Source organism: Megalops cyprinoides, chromosome 17, assembly GCF_013368585.1.
Source record: "Megalops cyprinoides isolate fMegCyp1 chromosome 17, fMegCyp1.pri, whole genome shotgun sequence".
NCBI lineage: Eukaryota > Metazoa > Chordata > Actinopteri > Elopiformes > Megalopidae > Megalops > Megalops cyprinoides.
Window position 1 is genome coordinate 6,004,495 of NC_050599.1, and position 24,880 is coordinate 6,029,374.

At 39.9% G+C, this 24,880-nt stretch overlaps 1 protein-coding gene across 1 annotated transcript in view; it reads right to left on the reverse strand.

Annotated features, from left to right (window-relative positions):
- The window catches only part of LOC118792375 (1-phosphatidylinositol 4,5-bisphosphate phosphodiesterase beta-1-like), a 72,681-nt gene extending 68,701 nt beyond the window's left edge, over positions 1 to 3,980 (reverse strand). The window contains exon 1 of the mRNA XM_036550212.1: positions 3,939 to 3,980. Within this exon, the coding sequence (XP_036406105.1) occupies positions 3,939 to 3,980 (42 nt within the window). The remainder of the gene's footprint in view (positions 1 to 3,938) is intronic.
- Between the last annotated feature and the right edge of the window lie 20,900 nt (positions 3,981 to 24,880).

Genomic DNA, 24,880 nt, shown 5'->3' on the forward strand with positions numbered 1-24,880 from the left:
CAAGGAAAGGAATATTCAAGGAATATTCAAGACAGTTAAAAGGCTTCCGACAAACATTTTTAAACTTTGTGTACGCACACAGCAATTCACAAGCCTGAAAATACCCAATAAAGCCTGTGCCTGATCTAATTATAGAATCCTTGAAATGTCTGCAAGCAAACCATATGTAGAAAGTCATTTGGTTCAATGTGCAGTGTAATTAGTCTAACAGTCGATATAAACTCATGAGCTGTTACTTCAAACTAGAACTCAGTATAAATGGAAAACTACATTCTAATAGTAGTTGGTCCCAATAGCGTCTGGATGTATAGCATTAAATTGTGAATGCCACAAACCAGCTGGCTAGCTAGGTAACAAATCTCATGTCCAGAAATGAAAGAAACACCACAGATCTGTACATTTGGCTGCTTTTTCTTACCTCAGTTGTTCCCATGTGGCAACAGTTCTTTTTCATTTAAACAGGTTCAAGAAATAAAACTCACTGTAAATATCTTGTGTACTTTTTTCATCCATGTACTTATCTCATGATATTCATGCATGAAGTTCATTAATATACATTTCAGTGTACATTTTAAAGCTAGACCAAACCAACACAGACAAGCACACAGACATCTGCTTTGTACCAATATGAGTTTTTTTTTATAGTTTAATGACTTGGCACTTAACACTTTGTTATTCTGAGGACCCTGACCTTTTGGCTATTTGGGAGTAAGAAAAGTACCTGTTTGTTTAAAAAAACCCAGCAGATCCAGACTATCCATTTTCCACACTCCATATGAGGAATTGTATTCTTAGCACTGTGAATCAGACTGTAACAATTTGCATTCCCCAATGAAAGAGTTATTTATATGACAGCTCATTCGACTCCCCCATAATTTTAAACAAATACTGATGGAATTAAATGCCTCATAACAGCCACCTATCAAAACCTCTGCACAACTTGCTGAGTTTTAGCCTGAAAGTTGACAGGCAATAAGGGGTCGCTGTAACCCTGCTGTTTGACCTTCAGATACATTAATTGTTAGGTTTGATAAACTATTTTTGTGATGGAGGTATGGAGCCAGGCATACAGAATGACACCCTAGCCTTAGAAATTATTTTTTAGAATGAATTCAATATTCACTGTTGAACTGAGATGTAAGACATGTGTCCTCTGGGCCAGATGACGATTACAACTTGGCCTTCCACATCCATTCAAGAAAAACAATCTCATTCATTTTGTCTGAATAATTACACACTATGTGATGTGGATATCTTACAATATGAGCTGGGTGACAAAAACATTGCGCCATAATACTGCACCTCAATGCTAATATTATTGATTATTGATGACAATTCCATATGTCACAGGGAAAAGGAAAATATGACACGTGTGCACATGTTTACAAATGAGTTGAAGCGGAACACAGCAAGGAACTGTTACAGCATGCAAATATGGTACTGTAAACATGGCATTGTAGTGAAATATTTCACAAACAAAGCTGTGATAACCTGCGGATATTTTTGCCTTTTTACAAGACACTTCAAAAAGCAGACCTGCCAGGTGTGACTACGCGACTCAAGCTTCACACAGATTCTGTTTTAGTATTAAGATAATAACTGAGTGCGCCACAGAAAGGAAGAGAATGGCGGTTATTAGAAATAATGATTTTCCTTGGTCACACAGCAGAGATCGGTATAGAGGTACGGTATGTAAGCACACCATGTTGCTGTACCTCCCCTTTGTGACGGAGTGTGCATGGCATTTGCTAAATGCATCGGCGTGCATTTGGGAGCAGCTGGTGAAGCCGTTTACTCCGCTTTCTTGCCATAAATCAACACAACGGCTCCGGCGGCGATAAGTGGAAAAGGCAATCAGTCACACGCAGAGGCCACTTATATGGCAACCTGGAAAGGTCAGGGTTTTTATTGGGCAGCTTTCAAACAATGCATCACTAGGTGGGGGAAGGGAAACGGAGTGGGTGGGGGTTTCAAACTGAAACACGGGTGCAATGAAGCTGAGGCAGCCTTAACGAGCGCTCGTTTAAAATCTTCAATTAGTGAGTTTAATTAACCCTGTATCAATGTACTCTGCCTAAGGACCACAGGGCATTCTATTCTTATTAGCACTATATAAGTATGAGGAATGCCCCATCAACCTGTAACTAGGCAGATGTCTATATATAATTGTGTGTGTGTGTGTGTGTGTTTTTTTTCCATCAAAACAGACCACAGTTTTTACTGTGATGTATTTTACTGTGAGATTTCTACTTTTCACTACAGGCCAAGGAAATGGATTTTGCTGTTGTTCTTCTCTGTTCTTTAATAACCAAAATAAGAAAAAGATCCACGAGTGAAATGTACTTAACATTTTACATTACGTAGTCCAAGAGAGCATACTGTAGACTTGTCTGATAAAGTATTTACTGCAGTTAATCTGGCCCTGCCCCTGAAAATATTGCAAGTAAAAAAATACATAAAATCATATTTTGTTGTTACAGTTTATTCTCCCTATACACAAGAAACGGCCTCCTTTTAGCTCCTTTCATATTTTCATGAGTGTTTATCCTTTGACTCGTGCCTTACTCCTGCATCTGGAGGGTCTGCTTCACTGTCAAACACATCGTCAATCCCATAATCCCCTTCATGTCAGAAGTGGCTCTGTCGGAAGGCTAGCCCCAGTACACGGAGAGCCAAATGATTTCATGTGCAGCATGCCTTGGGAATAAAATCCTTCACATCTCGTTCAGGGCTCACTGACATAAAAAAGGAAACGCGTTCCGGAGCAGAAAACTGGAGAGAAGCCGACAGCTTTCGACCGAAATCTCAACTGTCCCCTAAATCTTCCCATATAACTGTCAGCCCTGTCACAATGCATCTTCCACAAAGTATCATTTTCCTCTTATTAAACTCAACATTTTTCTTCATATTTTCATGAAATGTCTGGAGGCAGCATCACTGAACTGTATTTCCTTGGTTGCAGGCTGAAAGTGCCCTTACCCTTTGGAAATAATAATAATAACAAAAAAATGAAGCGCCAACCAGCTTGCCGTTTTGCTACTTGGTTTTCAGCCATGTGAGGCCTCTCTGGTAGGAACCCAGTTTTAGTACTTGACACTGGTGCAGGATCAGAGTGAAATGTGATAGGTTTGTGTAAACAGCACAAGTGTTTGGTGATTGTTAGAAAATAACCAGGGATTGAAATGTGTCTCGCATTTAGATCCAGCTGCTTTAAAATTAGAGATGGTGTGTCAGCTGGGTCAAATAACTTCAACAGGACCATTAAAATAAAAATAATGATAATGATAACGGAGAACACTTAAACCATTAAATGTAAGTGAAACAATATTATGTGAGCAACATTATGTCCATACCAGTGATAAAAAATGGCAGTGCAAAACCAAAAAGTCACAGAGGACGACTGGGGACTGTTCTTACCGCAATGAACAAAGCAGGATGGCAACGGCCGCACCAAACTTGGAGCAAAGCTTTATTGGTTTCAACTTATGTTGCTGCTAGCACTGCAGGGTTGATTGGAAGATAGAACAACGAAACTTAATTCTGGAATAGAAAAATGTTTGGTCGCCTAGCAACCAGATAAAGCTCATTCTCCACCGAAGATTCTGAGCCATCCCCCTGAGCGTGTGGAACGGAAGTGTCGTTACATTACATTACGTCATTTAGCAGACGCTCTTACCCGGAGCGACTTCCAATCAAGGGCAACACAATGATAAATGTAAACTAGAGTGTAGACTGCTTTTTAAAATAGAAAATAGGGATAGATGGGATAGATAGAGAGGAAGGTAGACTAGAGATAAAGCTTGAAGAGATGAGTTTTCAGCTTTTTCTTGAAGGCACCCAGGGAGTTTGTTCTACGAATCTCAGCAGGAGGCTCATTCCACCAGTGTGGAGCCAGTACTGAGAAGAGGCGGGTCCCGTCGTCGATGATGTCAGCATACCTCGATGTCGATGATGCATGTCACACGGACGCCCACAAGCATGGCTTATCGTTGACGCCATGCTAAACCAAGTCTTTTAGACAAAGTCTAAAAATCCTTTTCAACTTGAATGGACGAACTTCCAGCTCTCCCATTGTGCTGGAAGTCGCTCTGGATAAGACCGTCTGCCAAACAGATTTAATGTAACGTAATGCAACTTAATGTAGCCCTGATGTCCTTAAGGTGAAAACAGCCTATACACATTTGCACAGACCCTCACTAGCCGCACTGATTCATAGACCAGAGCTCAGGTGATGGCAACTCAAAGCTGAGCCAGTCTATGACCTTTTTTGGTCTGATAGCTTAATTTTTCACATCTGTTTTTCAGACTTTCAAAACAACAGGCATCAAATTATGCATCAAAACAGCAATTTCACCATGATTTTTTATTCAGCACAGGGTTTATGTAACAATAACAGCGTCGCTTTGGAATAGCGCTTGTTGAGTTTGCATGAATTGGCCCCAAATTGTTTCGCGTAATGGCCTCATTTTGATATCAACAACTTAAACGGCAGACCAATCTTTGCAAGTGTTTGTACTGATTTTGAAAGTGAATGAAATGAATTCAATACCCGTGAATAAACTTGCCATTCCCCTTCATGCAACCCTGTTTGGGAGTCACCAATTCCACACCTCACCGCAACCATCTCCGCACCTGTGCAGGAGCCCTGAAGCCAGACAAATGCAACATCCCTATACACTTGCATGCAAACCAATGGCTGTTTTACACACTCCAAGACCTAAAGCACATCGCACCGAAGCAGATGCCGATTGGAGCGTACATAAGGCACATCTCAACTGATGTTACACAGTGATTTTGTGTTGTTTTTGAATAAAAATAAACATTAGACCATTCCTTCCCAACAGTGTTTGGGAATCCACTCGCATTAGCATAGTGATGCACTTATTTGTAAGTCGCTCTGGGTTAGAGCGTCTGCTAAATGATGTAATGTAATGCAATGTAATTTGTTAGGTTACTGTAATGTATTGCGTATGTATGTGTCTTCATGTAAAATCGCTTGAAAGGGTCTCCAAGAGCACAGGGTGGCAGCACACTTTAACCCTTTGCACACTTTAACTTCTGATTTCTCTACACCAGTATTAGTGTTTCATTGGTCAATGACATCAGAGAACAAAATGCATTCACATTTTTTGTTGCATTTCTATTTTGTGAATACAAAAAAAAACACCCTCTGGCCTGTACCACTACTCCTTATGGGTTATGCCACACACAGTGCTTTGAATGATTCAACTAGATGTCGAGTTTGTTTTTATAAACTTCATCTGTGGTCAAAAACATTTTGCTGCGCTGTGCTGATGAGGTTTTTACTGAAAGATGGCAGATGTCAGATCATCAGCACTCCCTTTAAAAATCTGGTTTGTGCTTCTGTAGTACTTCTGTATGTGAAATACATACTTAGTTACAAACACATTTTTATATATACAATGCAAGGAGAAGATTTCAGAGTACAACACGTGAGAGTACACACTGATTCTGTACACACTATTCTTCTTATTTTTTAAAATGTATTTTGTTCTATATTAGAGGACTTCAGCCAATGTAATTTCTCAGTTAAATAAGGAAACACACATTGAAATCACAGTGGAGCTGTGTCTGTCAGCTGGCTATGGGCACTTTGTATGTCTGCAGTGACACCCCCCTGGAGTCCTTACAAGAGAGAAATTAGGTCCCCATATGAGGGACCTATCTTTGGGGTCTCTTCTTGGGAGATGTGCCATGTGCTGGCAAAGCATGAGGGTTCTTTCAAAGACTAATATGGGGCCGGAGACCTGATGTGGAGGCTAACAGACCTGACACAATGAAAGCCAGTTGCATGATGGGATAGAAGCAGTCTAAAACCTGTCATCTTCACTAATCAGTTGCTCGTTATTTCCACAGTCAGAGTCAGAGAAAAGCAGCTTCCTTCCCCTTCTTTTAACCTGTAATTACGGGCACATCAGCCTGGAATTGATGGCCATTGGCCTGGAGGAAAAGCCAGAAAGTAAACCCTCGAAAATTTAAACAGTATCACAAATCTCTAATAAGTAAAGATAGTGCACACCTTACTACATGAATTTTGGTGTTTGGTGTTCAGACTTAAACAAAAGGCATGTATATGTAAAAATGGGAAGTACAATGTCTTGTGCTCTTAATAAATTTCTTTCACCCTGGAAAACCACATTTCCTTTCCTAGAGCCTGGTGGTCAATAAACATTTTCACAGAGTTCCATTAGAGCCACCTGTCCTTGCTTCAGAACTCAGTTCCACTCACAGCTTTAATCATGAAAGCGGAGCAGACATTTCCCAAAAATTAAAGCATTTCTGGAACTGAGATGTGCCTTTTCAGGGATTATGCCTGAAATGGAAACAGTTAAAATGTCAATATCAAATACGGCATCTTAGTAGCTGGCTACAAGCAGCTAACTAATTTGTCTAAACAGCTAGCTGAGTGGTCTGTATCACAGACCTCAAAATGTACTCCTTCAGCACTGATGGTTGTGAGACACTGACATCCCTGGACATTCACTGGAACTTCCTCGGGACCAAAGCCAAAAGTGAGCACGGGTTATTTCCAGCATAACCGAGATGGCAGCGATCTAATTTATGCGGCTTTCCACGTCTTCAAACAAAAGCCAGCATAAATTGACGCAGTGTTCCGCTAAAAGCACTTGACACACCCACTGCCTGTAAACCCAGTAACACGTCAGTGCATCCTGCAGATCCAGTCAAGCCTCATCTAGCTCCTAGCTGTGTCCCAGTTCTGTTGTCTCCGCCACTCCCTCACAACCACAACATGTAGCACAGGACACATGCTAATTTATCACAGTACCGTATGAAAGAGAGCATTGTTTGAGGTTATTTATATATGTGTGTTGTGGCACATATGACCCACGAGCACATATTTTGGTAGTAAAATTAACTGATCCCACTGGTTGAGTTGTTCTTTGCATATTCATGGAGGTTCATCGGGTGTATCTCATTAATGCATATCATCTGCCATCTGTGGCCACATGTTTCAGACCTGAGAGAGAATGTGATGTCACGTTTAAAGAAAGCATACACTCAAAACTGTGTTGACTGTTGTGCCGGACTATCAAATGTGGTTATAGTTGCAACATTTATCAAATTAAAAACTCAGTTTTCTATTTTTATTTTAACTGCATGTAGCCTGTCTGATTATAAAGAATGTTGATGTTACACAGGATTGTGACCGTGGTGTGGTTTTTATTCCACCTTTTCATGATCTTTAGGGTCACAGAAAAAAAAACTCTTGACAAATGCCTAGCCAGAATGTACATATCCCCATAATAAATGAGACATACCCTCATTTTGGGTAACAACTCTGCCCCCAACACAAATCTCCCACATTGGCTACTGAAGTTCCCATGTCATAATTCACGTTGTGGAAATAAAGATGTGGATCTCTTCTGGGAAGCATTTAACTTCACATGCATGTATCTCGAGTCTGAGCTGGCCCCATAGTCTAAACAGTAACAGTAATACTGTATCTATCTGAATTGACACTTATAAAAAATGGTGGTGGGAGTGGGGAGGGGGTAATATATGTTAAGTGAAGCCCAACAAGAATGTAAATATCAACACCGGCTCCAGCTTTGGCCTTTGCCTTTCTTCTGTCCCTCATCTACTTCTTCATGTCATCAACTTGAAAGATGGACAGTTATCACCTAATTGCAGAGAAAGGTGGGACCACAACCTCAGCACACCTCAAATGTTAATTACCTGTTATCATAAGCATTTATGCCACTTGGCCCAACATCATTAAAATTTAAATGAGTGGTTATAAGAGAAAGACATGTCCTTTGGACTAGGTGAGAACAGGAGGCCTTTATCTCATTCCAGTAAATGTTAATTTGTCTCAGAAAATGTTAGTTTCAATGTGCCAAAATTTTACTCCTTAAATATGAATGGCATTTTTTGACAAATTTCATTTCTTTTTACAAAGGCCAGCAAACAATGACAGGATTATTTTAATTTTACAAATGGCCAGACAGAAGCAGAGAGATATGCTGATGCTTGGCAGTCCAAATGCATTTAGTTAACAGCCCTTGTGAAAACAGTTATAAAAATGACTTTTGCATTAATCATTTTCCATTTCAGAATTTACTCCAGACATTTAAAATGTAACTTTATCCAACTCGTTTTAAATTTGGGTTTGTTCAAATATTTTTAAAGCTTGACACTGAAATTATGTTTGTTTCAGTTTTGTTGGAAATTTCATGTTTTGCCTGGTATGTTTTGATGTACAGTCTTTTTTTCTAAGCAGTGACCAATAAAAATTTATCATTGCGGCAATTCATTAAGTGAACACTGCTAGAGCAAATACCAAACAGCGCTGTACTATATAACACTGTTTCATTTAATATTAAAATATTGCTAAGGTATTATTTTGGGGTAATTTATTTCCCCTTTTCCGCAGTTACCTCTCAGCTATCCCACATTTCCATATAGCAAAGCTTTGCTACTTGTTCTGAGAGGCAAATCAAGAGGCAACACAGCTTTGCAGCAGCTAAACTGGGCAAAAAGGCCCTGCGTGTTCCTCTCTCTGAGAAGCAGGAGCCAGAAATGCTGACAGCTATGTTCCTGTAAAGAAGCCCAGGGGTTTCCTGGAATGGGCCCAGAGCTTTGATTGCTGGGGTCATAATTCCAAACCTTAGCTGGGGCCTGCTTAAAGTCACACGGGACCAGCCAGTCACTTTGGACACGCTAACTCTTAGCGTACAGTTCCTGCTTGGCCACTTTCCACTACCTGGGGGCCATAAAGAGTTGCCCTGTGGCTAGCTGATGACAATTACATTACATGAACGTATTCATCACTGGGGAGCAGCGGGAAGCAGACACCAGCAGCGGTGCAATGTGTACTGTATATCTGTTAGCCGAGAGGGACATACAGCACCGTTTTTCCCTCAGTCGTTCTACATAACTTCTCACCCCCAAAACACGCTGATACGGACATAAATATGTTCGTGAGCGGAAGATAATAAAATGAACAGTCAAGACTCAAGCCAGAAGCTTTTTTTTTTTAAATAATAAAAAAAAAAAACTCTTAACTGAACAAATTGGTTTTGTCCGTAGAGCCATTCCAGAGAGGATAGGGAAGCACATTTCTGCACAATGAGCTCTAAACAGACAGCTGAGAGCTGGAATAATCTTTGGCGGCGTTCATCTGCAAAGCGCTGGGTGTCTGTGTCTTGATGGGAAAATGAAACATCTTAATGAAACATGTGTGATTGACTGCTTTGTTTGTAAACGTTTCCTGGAAAGAAGACAGAAATATGGTATAACAACTGCAGATGGAGTGCAGACCAAAAATAAATGAGAACTACACAAAAGCATGTTTCCTTGGATGGACAACTTGGGAAAAGATGCCAGCGACAAAAAAAAAAGATGTTGCACCAATCAGCTACCAAGCATCCAACAACACCAAACCAGCCTGAACACTTAAAGATACAGTGCATCATTAATTTTCCCAGAGGGGCTTCTGGGTAACGTATACCTAATTGCAGCCACAAATGCTTCATCCTCAACACCTGTCCATCACCTAGCAGCTGGGTGACACTTTTTCACGGGTGGTTACATTTTCTGTTTGAATCGTATCAAGACACACTGCTGGGAGATCCCTTTGAGAGAAGAAGCCCGATAATTAACGCCGCTGTTAAGGTATCTAATCACACAGCCTGTTGACATCCCACTCAGGAGGCTAGTGTGGTCTCTGAAGATCCACCACCACACTTCTGAATATACGCAGTCATTAACCTTTGCCTGAAGACATCTGTGAGGCTATGGTCTCAGCCATTTTTTTCCCATTTTGTACACACAGCATTATGAGGCCCGGGTCACAAGTGCAGGACTCTCACCGGAAATTCTGCTTACCCACCAGTGAGTTGGACTAAAATGCTGTTTAGCTCATTCTAAATCCAGCACAGCCACCAACCTCTGGTTATATGTACATTACATTACATTGTTGTCATTTAGCAGATGCTCTTATCCAGAGTGACTTACATACAGCAGGTTACAATTTTATCCATTTATAGAGCTGGATATTTACTGAGGCAATTGTGGGTTAAGTACCTTGCAGAGGGTACAACAGCAGTGTCCTAGTGAGGAATCAAACCAGCAACTTTGTGGTTATGAGCTCTGCTCCTTACCACTACACCACACTGCTGTCCTGATTCTTATGTAAGGATCAAACAACATCTGGCAGGATGGAGTAATTGTTTAAAGCAAACAACATTTCTGCATTGGAGAAACAATTGCCCTTTCTGGCAGATGTGTTTAGGTTTAGACACTGGGTCATTTGATTAGCTCACAGCAAGAACATTTTTTTTCGAAGCAGCTCTATTTCAGTGAAATCAGAGAGGAGAGTTTGCTGCCTTTAGCCGAAGGTCCGCATGCCATTAAAGAGTGTCCCCTTCTCACTTACTCTCATCACTCAAATGTACAGGCTTGAGTTTCTGGCATGCTTCACTTGACCTGTCTTGCCACGGCAGTTTGTTTCATTCCCTGACAGCCTTAAGTCTGCCTGGATGAGAACGTCAGACAAATAAACACATAAATTAAAAATAATCTTTTCATTTAAGTGCAAACTGATGACAGGAAGAAAACTGTGCATCTGCAGGTCCTGTTTTGGAAATATGCCAAAATATTGTGTGGAATTTTTTTTTTTTTTTTATGGTTGCTGTCATTGCAATTTAAGAAATCTGAAAGAAAACTTGAAAGAAGGAGTGCGCTATGATGCAGGAAGCCAGATCTTGCAGCCAGAATGACTGCAAGATACCATAGATATCATCCCATACCATATATTGCAATACCATAGATTGCATCCCACTGGACATGCAGCAGTCCCTGCCCTTTTGAACTTGAGTGTTGGTTGGATTGTAACTATATTGTAAACATATTTTTGTGCATACTGCAGTGCAGACAGGAAACAAAATTACATGTTGAAATAAAGTGTTATGTTTACTATACATGCAGTGTCAAAACAATGCATATTTTTGTGTTCACCCATATTTAGTTGTAAGAGTCATAAAAACTCAAATAATAAATGTTGAAACAGCGCATATAAAATATATCCATTTGAATTTGACAGGTAGATTGGGCTAAAATACAAATTGGCTTGCCACATATAAGCCTGACATTGCTTGAGTAAGCCGGACATCGCTATGTCATAACTGGGGCATTGTTTATATTGACTCATTAAATTTACCAGGCGGCCTTGCCAGTCTAAACTACTGGAGTGAAATGTTGTAAAAATTTTGACATTTGACATACTGTGGATAGAAATCAGTGTGGCAGCTTTTCCACAACTTATTGAATATTCTGTCATATCAACGGCTCAGCCGTCTTTCATTTATTCTCTCCTGATTCATTTCTGTGAGACAACACATTTTGCATGACTTTACTCAGACCTCTGTTTTGACCTTCTAAACTCCAGAAGATAAAGCCGTGTCAACAGGCCTTACTCTTAAGCTGCCGATCAATTCTGTGCAAATGCAGACTCGTATCTGCTCGGCCACTGGTCACTGCAGTGACATTTATTATTATTTTAATACCTCTTCTTTATATAAATATCCAGCACAGCAATACACTTGTACATGTGCTCAGAATCTATATGTATAGTGAGCTTACAAATGTGAAGTGTGCACATCTATGTGTATACATTTTACTGTTTTGTTCTTTCATTCACAAGAAAGCCTGTGGAACTAGTGGGGGAGAGAGGACACTTCTCCACAGCCCTTTACACTAAATAGATGTTCTCTTAAAATGACATGTAACTAGGTATAAAAAAAAAACAAGAAAGACAAAACTGTGTCATTCAACAAGTCACTTAAAGCTACTGTTTCTTTCAACGTTTTCAATAACAGCAAGTCTTGCACTCGAAAAGTTTTGTTTTTACATTCACAATTAGAGACCTTATGAAGCTGTCATATCATGTGAGTGTAGAGTGGCCAGCAATCCAGAATTCCAGAGTCCTTTTGGTCGCAGCCTTTAAGCTTGTTTGCCAAGCCTTGATTTGTGGCCGACGACAAAGATTTGACTGGAAGACTTGATAATCATCTTAGAAGGATGAAAAGAAATAACTGCAAGAGATTAAGCGAGGATTTTTTATTTCAATTTGCTGCCACTTTTGATGTTTCTGATTAAAAAGTAATTAAAAATAAAAACCACTATGACCACATTTTGGCAGCAAGTCTTCAATTTAACCACTTGCCTACAGTTCCGTTGTGAATAACGTAGCCATAGTCGTGGAAAATTAGTCTACTTAATTATACAATATACAAACAAAAAAGTCCACCTGTACTAGCGTGTGCAAATAATATGATGACAAATACACCCAGGTACAAAAAAATGTTTATGTTTATGTGCTATTCATGTTACATTTGTTCCGGTCCTATTCCATTCACATGAAAGCAGTACTGTGTCTTGCTGGTATAGTACCGTTTTTTTTCACATGTGCTGGGTTGTCATCTGTGATAAACTTCCAGACGACTATTTTTTTCCTCACAAGAATATCCATTAATGACTATTCATGACTACTGCACTGACCTCGTACCCCTTGTAACATGAATTAGATGCCACTGTAGTTAATTTGAGGTAGCATGTTCACAGCTGATGTGAAATTCATAGGCAGTTATTTGAATCACAGTATGCATATCTACACAGTAATACATTTAAACAGTGACACCTAAAACTGGGCAGCAGCCTTGTGCTATAGGAGCCGGGTTTGTAACCGGAACAGTGTAAGCTTGATTTCAAAGTGGGTCACTGCTGTTGCACCCTTGAGTAAGGCACTTAACCTGCTTCAGCTATATAATTTGAGAGAATGTAAGCTGAATAAATCATGCTGGATAAGCGCATCAGCTAGGCAAATAAATAATAATAATAATAATAATAATAATAATAAAAATGGTATCGACCAGAATAAGGAGATCAATATTCATCTCTCTCAAAGTATGCAGACACATAATTAAGTCCATTGATTTTATTTTTCTTCTGTACATCACCTAGCACACAATCTATGACTCATTGGAAAAAAAATCCACAGAAAGCACATTAATGCACCTTTTTTTAAACTAAGACAGTGGTACGGCTTCTGATGTGGGCAGGATATATAATTTAACATTTCAATTTAAGTGTAGCTTTCATGTTTCCTCATGTAACCCCCCCCCCCCCCCCCCCCCGAGTGTTCTTCTAAAGAACCTTTATTCACCCATTCACAGTGATCTGATTGGTCAGTAAATTTATGTGGCATGTATTCATGTATTCATTATCCCATTTGTTATCAAATTTATGTGGCATGTATTCATGTATTCATTATCCCATTTGTTATCATTTGTAACCATCACTTCAATATCATGGAACGGCTTTGCTCATTGGATTCACTGATGCGGAGACAACGTACAGTCAGGTGTGGTGGTGATTTTGCGAAAAAAAAAAAAAAAACAGTAATAGCATCATTTACATAAGGCCACTGGTATGATCTGATCTAGTTACCACTCAGCTCCATAATTTGCTCAGTGGCCAAACAGTACCTCCCATGCAAAAACATACCTACAAAAATTTCTTGAGAATTCAATGGTCGTGAGGTCACACTGCAAACATGCAGCACAAATCTCTCCAACATGAAATGACATGCAACGTGGAGCACAGTCCAACGATGTAATCATTTCTGTGAGCGATACAATCTGCCGCCTTAACGATATTCCTAATTACAACAGCTATTTCAGAAATTTCCACAACACCAATATTTGCGGAGTCGGGTCTATTCAGACCGCTTCTAACGGCCTCATTCTCTGCGTGCCGTTGCCTTTTCTCAGCGGCTAGCTCTGAAATCAGATGTCTTTCTCTTCGTTGCTAAATAGATATTTCCTATCCCTGCTGTCCAGCCACAGCCTCTCCATCTACTGAGACACGCCATGCCAGCCAAGACACTCACAGGAACTCTAAGCTCCATCCCTAAAGAAGCCCCAATTTTTCACACAGCCACTGCTCAGCGATTCGGTTTTCCCTTATAAATCCAGTTAATAAAGCAACCCGGCCGTTTCACTGAAAGTCAACGATGCAGTTTTACAGCGGTCGCTTGTTACTCATGCAAACTGTTTAATGTGCTAATAATGTGCTTTTATGTGACGTTCCTGTAATTATGCACAGGACTGCACGGAACAAACAGAAACGATTGTAGCTGATGTGGGGTTCTGCTCGCGGCATGTGGGTGTGGTCCTGGGGGGGTGGGGGGTGGGGGGGGGGGGGGTGCGTGGAGGCTCGCAACGCAACTTCAGACTTCACACTTTAGCCATACCGGGGCATGGGGTGGGCTGCCGAGCGTGAACGCTCACAACCAAGAGCATCAAAGGGATATTACTGTACAGTTAGCATAATGAATTCGTACAGCATGAACATGCTGTTGTCATGCTAATGTAATGGTGATTTGTTAGAACAACGCGGGCTGACAGCAAAGCATATTCAAATACTTTAGAATGGGAAATCCAAGAATGTTCACATTTGTGCATATTGGAAGCAAAACATGCATACAAACAGAAACATGAATAAATCAGCATTAATGATTTAACACTTGCCTGAGCATTACTACACTTACTCAGTAGGAAAAAACAGACAGTTATAGTTAGACTTGTATTGACAGGTTCTCTCACATCCTGTTAGACATTAATGCTACAGGTACACACATAGATGTCTGTGGACATTATCATCACTGTTAATGTTCTCGTCACAACAGATCAGGGCATTGAACTAAAGGTTTTGTCCAGAATAAATGTGGAATCACCTTAAATGTGAATTTCTTAAACCCACGTTAATTGTGGAAAGAAAAAGGACAACAGAAAATCCCAAAGAAAAAAGAAAAATGTTCTCCATTAACCACACTGTATCCAGGTTGAACAGGAAACATCAAGTCTTTGCTAAGCATTTTCTGATTTCCTTTCTGAGTCTATTTCTAGTTTCTAGTGCTAACAGTCCCACTCTCATGAACTGAGATCAGGACTATACATACCCAGTATGACATCACAATGCAGACTGCAAAAATACATAAATGTGATAAAGTCACAACTAGTTGTCTTTGCTTCTAATGGCGACATAAAAAACAGAAGTGCAGAAAACAGAAGAAGAAAACCTGTAACTGTGTAAATACATTATTTACAGGTAAAAAAAAAAATGAAGCATCAAAGCCAAACGTGAACCAGAGACTTTTTTTGGAAGTGACTGTTACCCGCTCAGTTCTTCCAACATGGTGTCATTACCCAAACCCAAGTTTCCATCTCACTAGCTCCAGTACAGTAAAGGTAGGTGACAAGTGGTAGGCATGTCAGCAATGAAAGGCATGCTTTGTAAACAAAATGACTTCAGATGTCCCTGAAATAGTTACTGAAATAGTAACTGAAATGTTGCCTTAAATAATCTGAAATGTTCATGCCTGTCTTTCAGTGGATAGTAATATAACCCCACCTTATATGAGTGCTGTTAATACACTTAAAAACGCAGCCAAAATGGTACATATGCATAATCCTAAATAATATTCAAATCAGGGTGGATTATGAAAAATAACCTTTTTGAAATCGCAAGAGAATTAAAAGACTACAGAAGTGCACCAGTTTTAAAGGAAACCATGAACTGCTTCTGAACTGCTTCCCTGAAATGTCCTCTTGATATTCTGAATTAGTTAATAATCATATATGTTTAGGGAGAACTATTATAGGCATTAGTACATTATTTAGTTGTTTTTCCCAGTGCAAAGTCAGATAAATTTTATCCATCTTACCAGTTTATGAGTCCATATAATGTAAGCAACCAGCTCTTCAAAAGAACGATGCTCATGTTTAATCAGGCAATTCAAAGCTGTTGACTATTCATGACCATTAAACGTTTGATAATTACTGCACTTCAACTGAAAATTATTTTTGCCTTGCGGACACATATGTTCAGTGAATGCACAAGTCAAGATCATATTTATGGTTCAAAAACTGACAGGCATTAGAAAAATAGGGCAGTAAACACACTTAATTCATAGGTTTTTAAAATGTCCCTTTTCGTGCTTGATATACTGAGGGTTACAGCGAGTTTAACTGCACTTAGAGCAAAAAAAAAAAAAAATCAGCACCCATGCAAAAAAATCAAATAATTAGTACATTTCAATCTTCTGAACATAAAATGACTTTTATTAGTCTTGAATATGCAATACATAGACATCTGCGAGGCTTGATACCACCCTTTGTGTGGCCCAACCAATCAGAATGCTTATATGAATATCATATCTACCTGACTGCAGTTTAGAGGCAGCTGATGCGGAAAAACCAAAGCCATAAAGCACACAGAGGCACCTCCAAGCAAAAATGGACTGAGGCCTTCATGTAACATTTAACCTGACATCTGGGTAATCAGCCATCCTGATTGTGAACTTATACAACAGTGTGAGGAGATGCTGAGCTTCCCTGTCATTTAATTGTCAGTTAATCACCTGCAAACTGTCATTAGAGATCTGACGGGATGACAGGTCTGACAGGTTAATTGACATTTTTTGTGCAAATGATAGATGTCGTTTGTGGGCACTCCACTTCTAATATTGACACAGTTTTATGCAGTCAACCTAGATTATAAAAAATGAGTCAAGAAATGTAAATACACTGTATGAATGTTGGTGAAGGAAATGAGTCTGATGCAGGTAACAAGAAAAAGCGATGACAAATCCAATACACTGTACCAGGGGAAAAGGCACAATGCAGGATATTTAATACACCATATATTACATAGTGCACATACTTCAGAGTCTCTGCCTCTTGCACAGTAGCTCCTTATGAAAGCGTTCCAGTTCCAGCTCAAATTTAATTTCACTCTTGAAAGTATTTTTTTTGCCGTTATAAGTAATCAGTCCATGGTGAATGCCCTCCTTCTAAATCCAATGTTTAACAGAGAAAAAAAAAAAACAGATTCAGACAACAGTAGTCTTAAAGACGTTTACACATTTAAGACTGTGCGAACAGGAAAAATAAAACAACAACTTTATTTTACATTAAAAAACATTGCTTTGGACCCTGTCCCTGAGGGTGAGCAGCAGGACTGAATAGGACCGTGGGAATATTTCAATACTCAGCTTTAGATGATTGGATGAAGGCACAATCAGCAGACATCAGAGATACTTACTAGCACCTAGCAACCGCGAGTCCCCCGCCCCGGGCTACCTTTGCTCAATTTGCCCAGCACGCAGCGACGTTCCATCTCTTCTGGTAGCTGGAGCGTGTCAAACGATGAGGGATCGGAGATTTGTGCGAACAGCTGAGAAGCTGTCCGGCAGCTCTCTGCTGCTCAGACCTCAGGCTGTTAAAATTAGACACATTTCCATCCTTTGGTGTGAATATGGAAATGAGTAGCATATGCAGGGGGAATGGACTGTCCTGGACATTCTGATTCAGAAGGAAGGTTTTAGTGTTTCGGGTTGATTTCGGCTTCCGTCAGAAACAAACGCATACTTATGTAAATATCTCTTTAAGAATGTCTGTGAATGAAACAGGAGGATTCCACAAAATTTTGCATTTGAAATATCATGCAGTTAATTGATCATAATATTGCAAAAATGAAACACTGAACTGGTCTACTGCTACAATCTAATGTTTGCAATGTGCACTGGAAGCTTCTCCTCATTCCCAGCTGCCACATTACTGTTGTGTTGATAATCACAGCAACACACACCTTCGAGTGCATTATTGCTTTCTTGTGATACTGATGATACTGAATTTGATTCAATTTTTTTGCACTATATGGACTCAAAAATGACTTGGTAATAAAAAAGAAAAGGGCAAGGGCACACTCGATTTAAAACGTCTTGTTTCTGTGTGCGATGCACCTGGACAGATTGAAGCCCCCTCTCTCCCCCTCTCTCCCCGCGATGCTCATGAGCACTGAACTGAAAAAATAATTGCTTTTTGGCGATAACAGCAAACTTCATCACCCAATTTTATTCTTCTGTTGACATGTTTTCTCTCGCTGAGTAAGGAGCTGTATTTCCTCCTGCCTGGCGGAGGTATTCATTCTGAACTGCTCGCGACCACCCGCCTCGCCCTCACAGAATCAACAGCAGAGCTTCTGACAAGCAAGGACGCACATGGAAACGTAAAATAAGTCTCACGGAGTGCAAGTCTCACTCAACATTCCATTACAAATAAATTACCAATTAGAATAGCGACGGCCCTAGAGAGAAAACAAGCAAAGCACGAGAGCCTTGTGCGGTCTACAATAACGGAAATAAATGTTGAATATCGCACCATTAACTGTAACAATATGATCCATGCAGTTTTTAAAGTATTGCTTCTCTGCAAAACAGAGGAAAGCAAACTACCCCTGGAATATAGCTGGACCTTTTACTAGTTTAACAACACCTGCTTGAGTATGGAGTTCCAAACTAACCTGAAAGAGCTCATATTGAAGACAGTCAAATGGCAATAATGACAGTCAAATCCTTCCTCTGGAGTTTTCAACAGCAGAAGTTGTTTCCACAAAGTGTGCTTCTAGGCAGACCCTTTGTTTTGGGAAACTGTTTTGCCATGTTAACAGTACATTAGGACAAAGATCACATGATTGGTCACAAAGTCACTCCTTTAGCTACTAAAAGGATGCCCTTCAAAGAAAAGCTGAGAACATATTTTTGAGAATTTCTTTTAATCGCAATCAATATACTGAAAATATGTAAATGATTGCTGCTTTAGTATACTTAAATATATTTCTGCTTTGCATTGGTATATTTTAAACATATTTTTGGGCTGAAGAACATATTTCTCAATTTATTTGCAATATATTTAATTTTTGTATGGGTGCATACATGAATATGACTTCACATACAGAACAGACAGCCAATTGGGTAATAGCAGTAATAAACCAATAGCGTGCAGGAGCAACTTGTCACACTTGATTCTTCATTGACACAGGTGACTTTGTGTCATCCAGTGCCTTTTATTTTTCCTAATCTATCGCTTGTGGTTGTAAAACGGGAATGCACATGTCATATTCATATTGTATTTTTGTCTAAAACACTGATAACCATCTAATGACTGATGAACACAAATTGCTAGACTGATTATTGCAGTTTGTACAGATGGTCGAATTAATTAGACAATGTTACGAGCCATGCAAGACAGATAATCTCCTAATTGTTTTCTGTTTCATAACAACTGGCTGGTGATTGCATTTATTTCAGATTTTTAATTCCTGGAGGGTTTTTTTTCCCCAACAACCGATGTTGTCTTAGAAATGATTAACATTTTCAAGTCAAACACAGCAAGCCTGGTCCTGCTGGGATTTAGACTGATTTTTAGATTAGAAATGTGTATACAGAAATAGATAAAATTTTCTGTATACATCAATGAGCCAAAACATTATGACCACACACAGGTGAACTGAATAAAATTACTCATCTCCAAACAAGGACACATGTCAAGGTCTGTGTAGATTAGATGGTAAGTGAACAATCAGTTCTCGTAGTCAACGTGTTGGATGCAGGAGAAATGGGCAGCAGTAAAGACCTGAACAACTTTGACAAGGGCCAAATTGTTATGGCCAGACGACTGGGTCAGAGTATCTCTGAAATGGCAAGGCTTGTGGGGTGCTCCCGGTCAGCAGTGGTGAGTACCTACCGACAATGGTCTGAGGAGGGACAAACCACAAACCGGTGACAGGGTGTTGGGCGGCCAAGGGTCATCGATGCATGAGGGCAACAAAGGCTATCCCCTCTGGTCTGAACCGACAGTAGGTCTGCTGTGGCACAAGTCACAGAAAATTTTAATGATGGTCACGGGAGGAATGTGTCACGACCACTGTCGAAAGCGCCTACAATGGGCACGCGAGCATTGTAACTGGACCTTGGAGCAGTGGAAGAAGGTCGCCTCAGTGGTCGAAGGTGGTCATAATGTTTTGGCTCATCGGTGTATGCTCAGTGAGGTCACACCATCTTAAAAGAAATTAAAAATACTGTACTAGCACCAAACTGCTATTAGCTGGAACGTAAGGTGGTCTGTATATTATAAACATGCCTCAAAAAGGAGTTGGCTCAAATGAAATTTTCAGTTTGAGAGAATCCCTCAGAAAAATGTTTGAAATGGATGAAGAAGGATAAATGGAACCGGAATGAGAAAACAGAGGACAAAGCGCTTTCTAGCTCATCATCTTGAAAACAAGAATGAGGGGGAAAAAAAAACTAATTCCACCTCTTCATCACTCTGGTCTTTTGTGCCGACAGATTTCGTCTTGGAGCTTGGTGGTTTCTAGGCAGCGGAGCTAGGTGTCTGTTCCCTTTCCCAGACTCTCTTGTGAGATTTACTATCAGAAACCAATTAAAGCCACAATGTGCGGGTGCATTCGTTTCAGCTCGATGGAACAGATAAAGTTGGAACTACTCTCACCCTACCAAAAAATGTATGCTGAATATACCACAATGTATTGAATCGCTGCTGGATCAGATCATATCATAGAAAAAAATGAACCTGAAGAACACCACAGAGGTGAGTCTGAAGGCTTATGTAGTATTGTGTATGCACTCGGTTTCCATAGCATGGAGATATTCACATAAAAAAATGCAATACTATAAAATGTACCTAAATTTAAACATAATAATAAAAATCCCTCCTCTTCTTATTAAAAACCAATCCTCTCAACTGCGGGATAAACAGGCCCTTCCGGGCTGTGTAAGAGAATATTTTCTTATCGCTTACCAGACGGTCTCACTCTGTACCAGACTATATAGGTTGTCATGATTAAATAATGACAATCTGCTATCACTGACCTCCTGTAGATAAACAATTTAGTATCAAATGACGAGAATGTATTGCACAGGTTCCTTCAGAACCAGTCAGCAGTGGAGCGGACCACCAACGCACAGAATTTAACGTGTTGATAAACCAGGTGAAGTAACTTCCCGTTTGGAGTGATTCTGATAACCCCTCCCTCCTCGTTAGCTCCTTACTTAACGTCTAATCACAGACAGGGCCTCTTCTTTTCAAGGTTCCTATGGCAACGATCCACCGCGGTTTCCCTGGGGGTGACGGCAGCTTTTTGCCTGATTTCCCCATATGTACCTCCGAAGCATGGTCTTCATATCACTCCTGCAGTCTTCAGCCCCAGCCTTGACTCTGGAGGGCCCTCTCTCTCTCTCTCTCTTTCTCGTTAACTGTGTGCTGACATGAGCTGGATTTTTCTAAAAATAGGATGTACCTTGGCTGGAGGTGGAATCCTGCTTTTTTAAAATAAAACCCTGAATCTTGAAATGAAACTGAAAAGATCAAGGCAAATGTACAGTGGAGTGCTTATGGTGAGCTGACATACTGTCTGTGGCAAAGACATAATGTCCATTTGCAAAAATGGAACAAACGGCACCAAACCGCTTTATAAACGGGCATTCTAGAATGACGTTCTTTAAATGCAGGTACTTAAAAATGGAATTCTCATTAAGGGATTGATGGAACAGACATTCTCATCAAAATGCTTCCTTCACTTTAAAGCACAAGGAAGATGTTTTTGAGTTTTGATTCTTTGATAGAATAGGTATTTCCTGTAAAAGGTTAGCAACTCAAAAGCACAGTGATTTTAACGAGATATATCATTGAATTAATAGATTATTTAGAAGTTTGTCTGTTTGGTGCCTATTTTGAAAAGCTAATGCTTTACAAAATAATTGGAGTGACCTTGGAGAACACAGACCTTTTCATGTGAGGTGGTGTTTATTTGGGCTAATCAAAACTTTTCCACAGTAGTGGGTTCTGTCTCCAAAATAAAATCAAAATTGTTTCTTTGTTAATAAGTAGATGATAAACTGCTTGAGAATGTAGGCAGTGGGGTCAAACCTTTAGATCAGAATAAAATCCAAGTACACAGTCTCATTTTATAGGGCTTCATATCTAAGAACAGCAGATTTATAGTTTTAAACCAACTTCTTTAGCTACTAAATTAAGCTGTTAAATATTTTATTTCATTACATTATTTTCATTTAGCAGATACTCTTATCCAGAGTGACTTACATAGGTTACAGTTGTTATCCACTTATACAGCTGGATATTTATAGTGGGGAATTGAACCACCAACCAGGAATTTACAACAGAGAACTGAAGCAGCAACCTTTCCATTACAAGCATTGCGCCTTACCAAAATGCCACACTGCCACCATTTCATAACCAATATTTTACCTGTCATTTTTATTTTCAGTTGCATATATTTGTGTCAGGGCTCCGCCCCCTTAGCCGCGGTGTTCTCGTTTGTTTCCCCTGTGTTTTAGCCCCGCCCCGCTGCCTGTCTGCTCACCTGTATTCTATCACCTCGTCATCCCTGCCCTATATCTCCTCTGCGTGTCCCTGTCTGTTTGCTTGTTCGTTGCAGTGAGTTTTTTCCTGTCTCGTCCCCGCTTTAAGCTAACCTGACGTTTTTGACTACTGTTCTCGGATTCCTGCCTGATTCTCGACTTCGCCCTTCGCCTGCCGTTTTGGTTTCGTCTGCCTGATTCGTGATCTCCTGGTTACCGACTCTGCCTGCCCCGACTCCTGATCCTGGATCTGCCCCCGGACTGCCTTCCCGTGTCTCTGAACCCTGCCTGCCCCTGGATTACGAACTGCCTGACGATTTGCAATAAACGCTTGATTTCGCTTACCCGGTGGTCCGCGCTTGTGTCCCGATCCCCAGCCCTGACAATTTGAGAATTTGATTTTAGCTGGATTTTTCAGCTGGATCAAGCTAGATTAATTTGTCCTTTTAAGAAATGTTAAATGTATTGTATAGTGCACCGACCCATTAAACATTGGAACTCTTTTGATTAATTAACCCTATCTGAACCCACCAAATCAATGGTAAGTTGCAGCTGTAATTATAATTGTAATTAAAACTGTTTTATGAATCTATATTAATGAAACTTCTGTTACATGTGTCATATTTCCATACTTTTAGTCTTTACAGGAACACATGTTTGGCATGTTAGAGTATTAAGTTACTGTAACACTTCCTTGTCACAAAAAACAAGATACTCAGTGAAAAACAAGTAGACTGTAACAAAAGGGATGAATGTGTGAGATGTCTTTTTGTCACTCTTCTCAAATCTCACTGAACCCCTAAAAGATTCAAGTACACTGCAGACAGCTGCTGTCATATTAGCAGCAATACCATTGTGTTAAAATAATAACACGCACACAAAAGCCACTGGTAAAACTTGCAGAGCAACATCAAATCCCTAACTCTCCTGCAGCAGTATGTATATTGTCCACAAAAGACTGTCTTTTTCAAAGCCTTGACTGAATACCTCCACCGAATTACATGTACAATAAATCAGACTGGAAATGGACACTAAAATTTGGTGTCTTGGACCCAAAGTCATCCAAATCCATCCATAACCTTTTTAAGTAACCTGTACATATGACCTGGTCAACAGGTGATAGCTTTGTAAGGTTTTTGAGGATACAACCTCCATACATTTACAGATCATTTCTTTTTTTTTTTTTTTTAGATTCACTTACCACTATACATACACATTCATTCTGCTTGTTATTTTGGCAGACGTTTCTCAGTGGCAGTAAGTTTGTTCATGTTTTCAAAAACTTTTTAATGCAAGATAAGATCCATAATTTTCAATAAAAACATATTTTATATGGATCAATTTTTGAATCTTGACAAGGTCTGCAAAACTAGATTCACCTTGGATGAAAACCTTGTCCAGAGAGCACAGCCAAAATAAATTGGTTTTGGAAGTGGACAGCGTGCTGACATTTAGTTCTGTGATATACTTCTTTTGGTTCAGCACCTGAAACATGGGATGTGTGAATGAATATCTTCTTTGTATTGCAAAACTACTTCACTTTCTCTTCATTAACCCTGAGCCACGCAAACAAATGCTCTTTGATTTAGCTGAAATATTTTTCAGTTACTGCTGGTTTTTTCATCATTGCCCTAAGAGCAGCGGACCATTATAAATTACTATTAGTAAATACGAACTATAGATATTGGGGTTTGTGTTTAGAAACACCTATTTGCTCAGAAAATTGCCACAGGTTTATTTCATGTTTATCAAGATCTCTACATTTGGGGTGGCAGAGGGTGCAATGCTTGAATTATGCTGAATTCTACTGTTTGTAGTGGGGCATGTTCCTAAGTTTGCGTTTATTGTCTTATGTTTTTGTGCATAAGGGTGAAAGCTCTGAGAGTTTGTCAAAAAGCATTGTGTACATAGATTGCACAGTACACATTCGTAAATTTTTTGTCCACAATACCGTGCAAAATAACTACTGTATAAGATTAAAATCGACTGCTGAAGCGCACACCGTGCCCCCAGGACATTTTTGGATGAGTAATAACTTGTGTTGACTGATAATGGGCATCTAACAAGCTGAAGGGAGACTCTTCAGGCAGGTCTGATTGCGCTGTGCTGGACCCACTGTTCTGTAACACCACTGCTGGGCAGACAGCTGAATTAAAAAGAGACGTGAGAGTGGATAACAGGCCAGGCAGAACAGGGAAACTTCTGTGTTCCTCAGGAGTTGAGTTGAGCTTTCCCCCCCGTTTCAGTGTGAAGATAAGCATCACAGGTGTCCGATATCTCCTCTATTCAATCTAACCACAATGCACATTCTCCTTAAAGGGGTTAAGCCATTGTCGTTTCTACCTCTCCGTTACATTTGCTGTTAATTCCAGGAATTTGTGGCTGCAAAAGCACTAGAAATAAACAGAAGAGGGAAAATGATCCCTTCCTTAAATGTTTGACTCAAAAATTAAGGACAAATTGTACTCCTGTTAGATTGAATAGAGGTCAATTTTTTTCTCTCTTTCTGGGTTATGTATGGTGTGAGATCACAACTGTTTTTTAAAGACCCTTGACCCCCTCCAAACTAGCTCCTTGACATCAGTTACTGCCTCT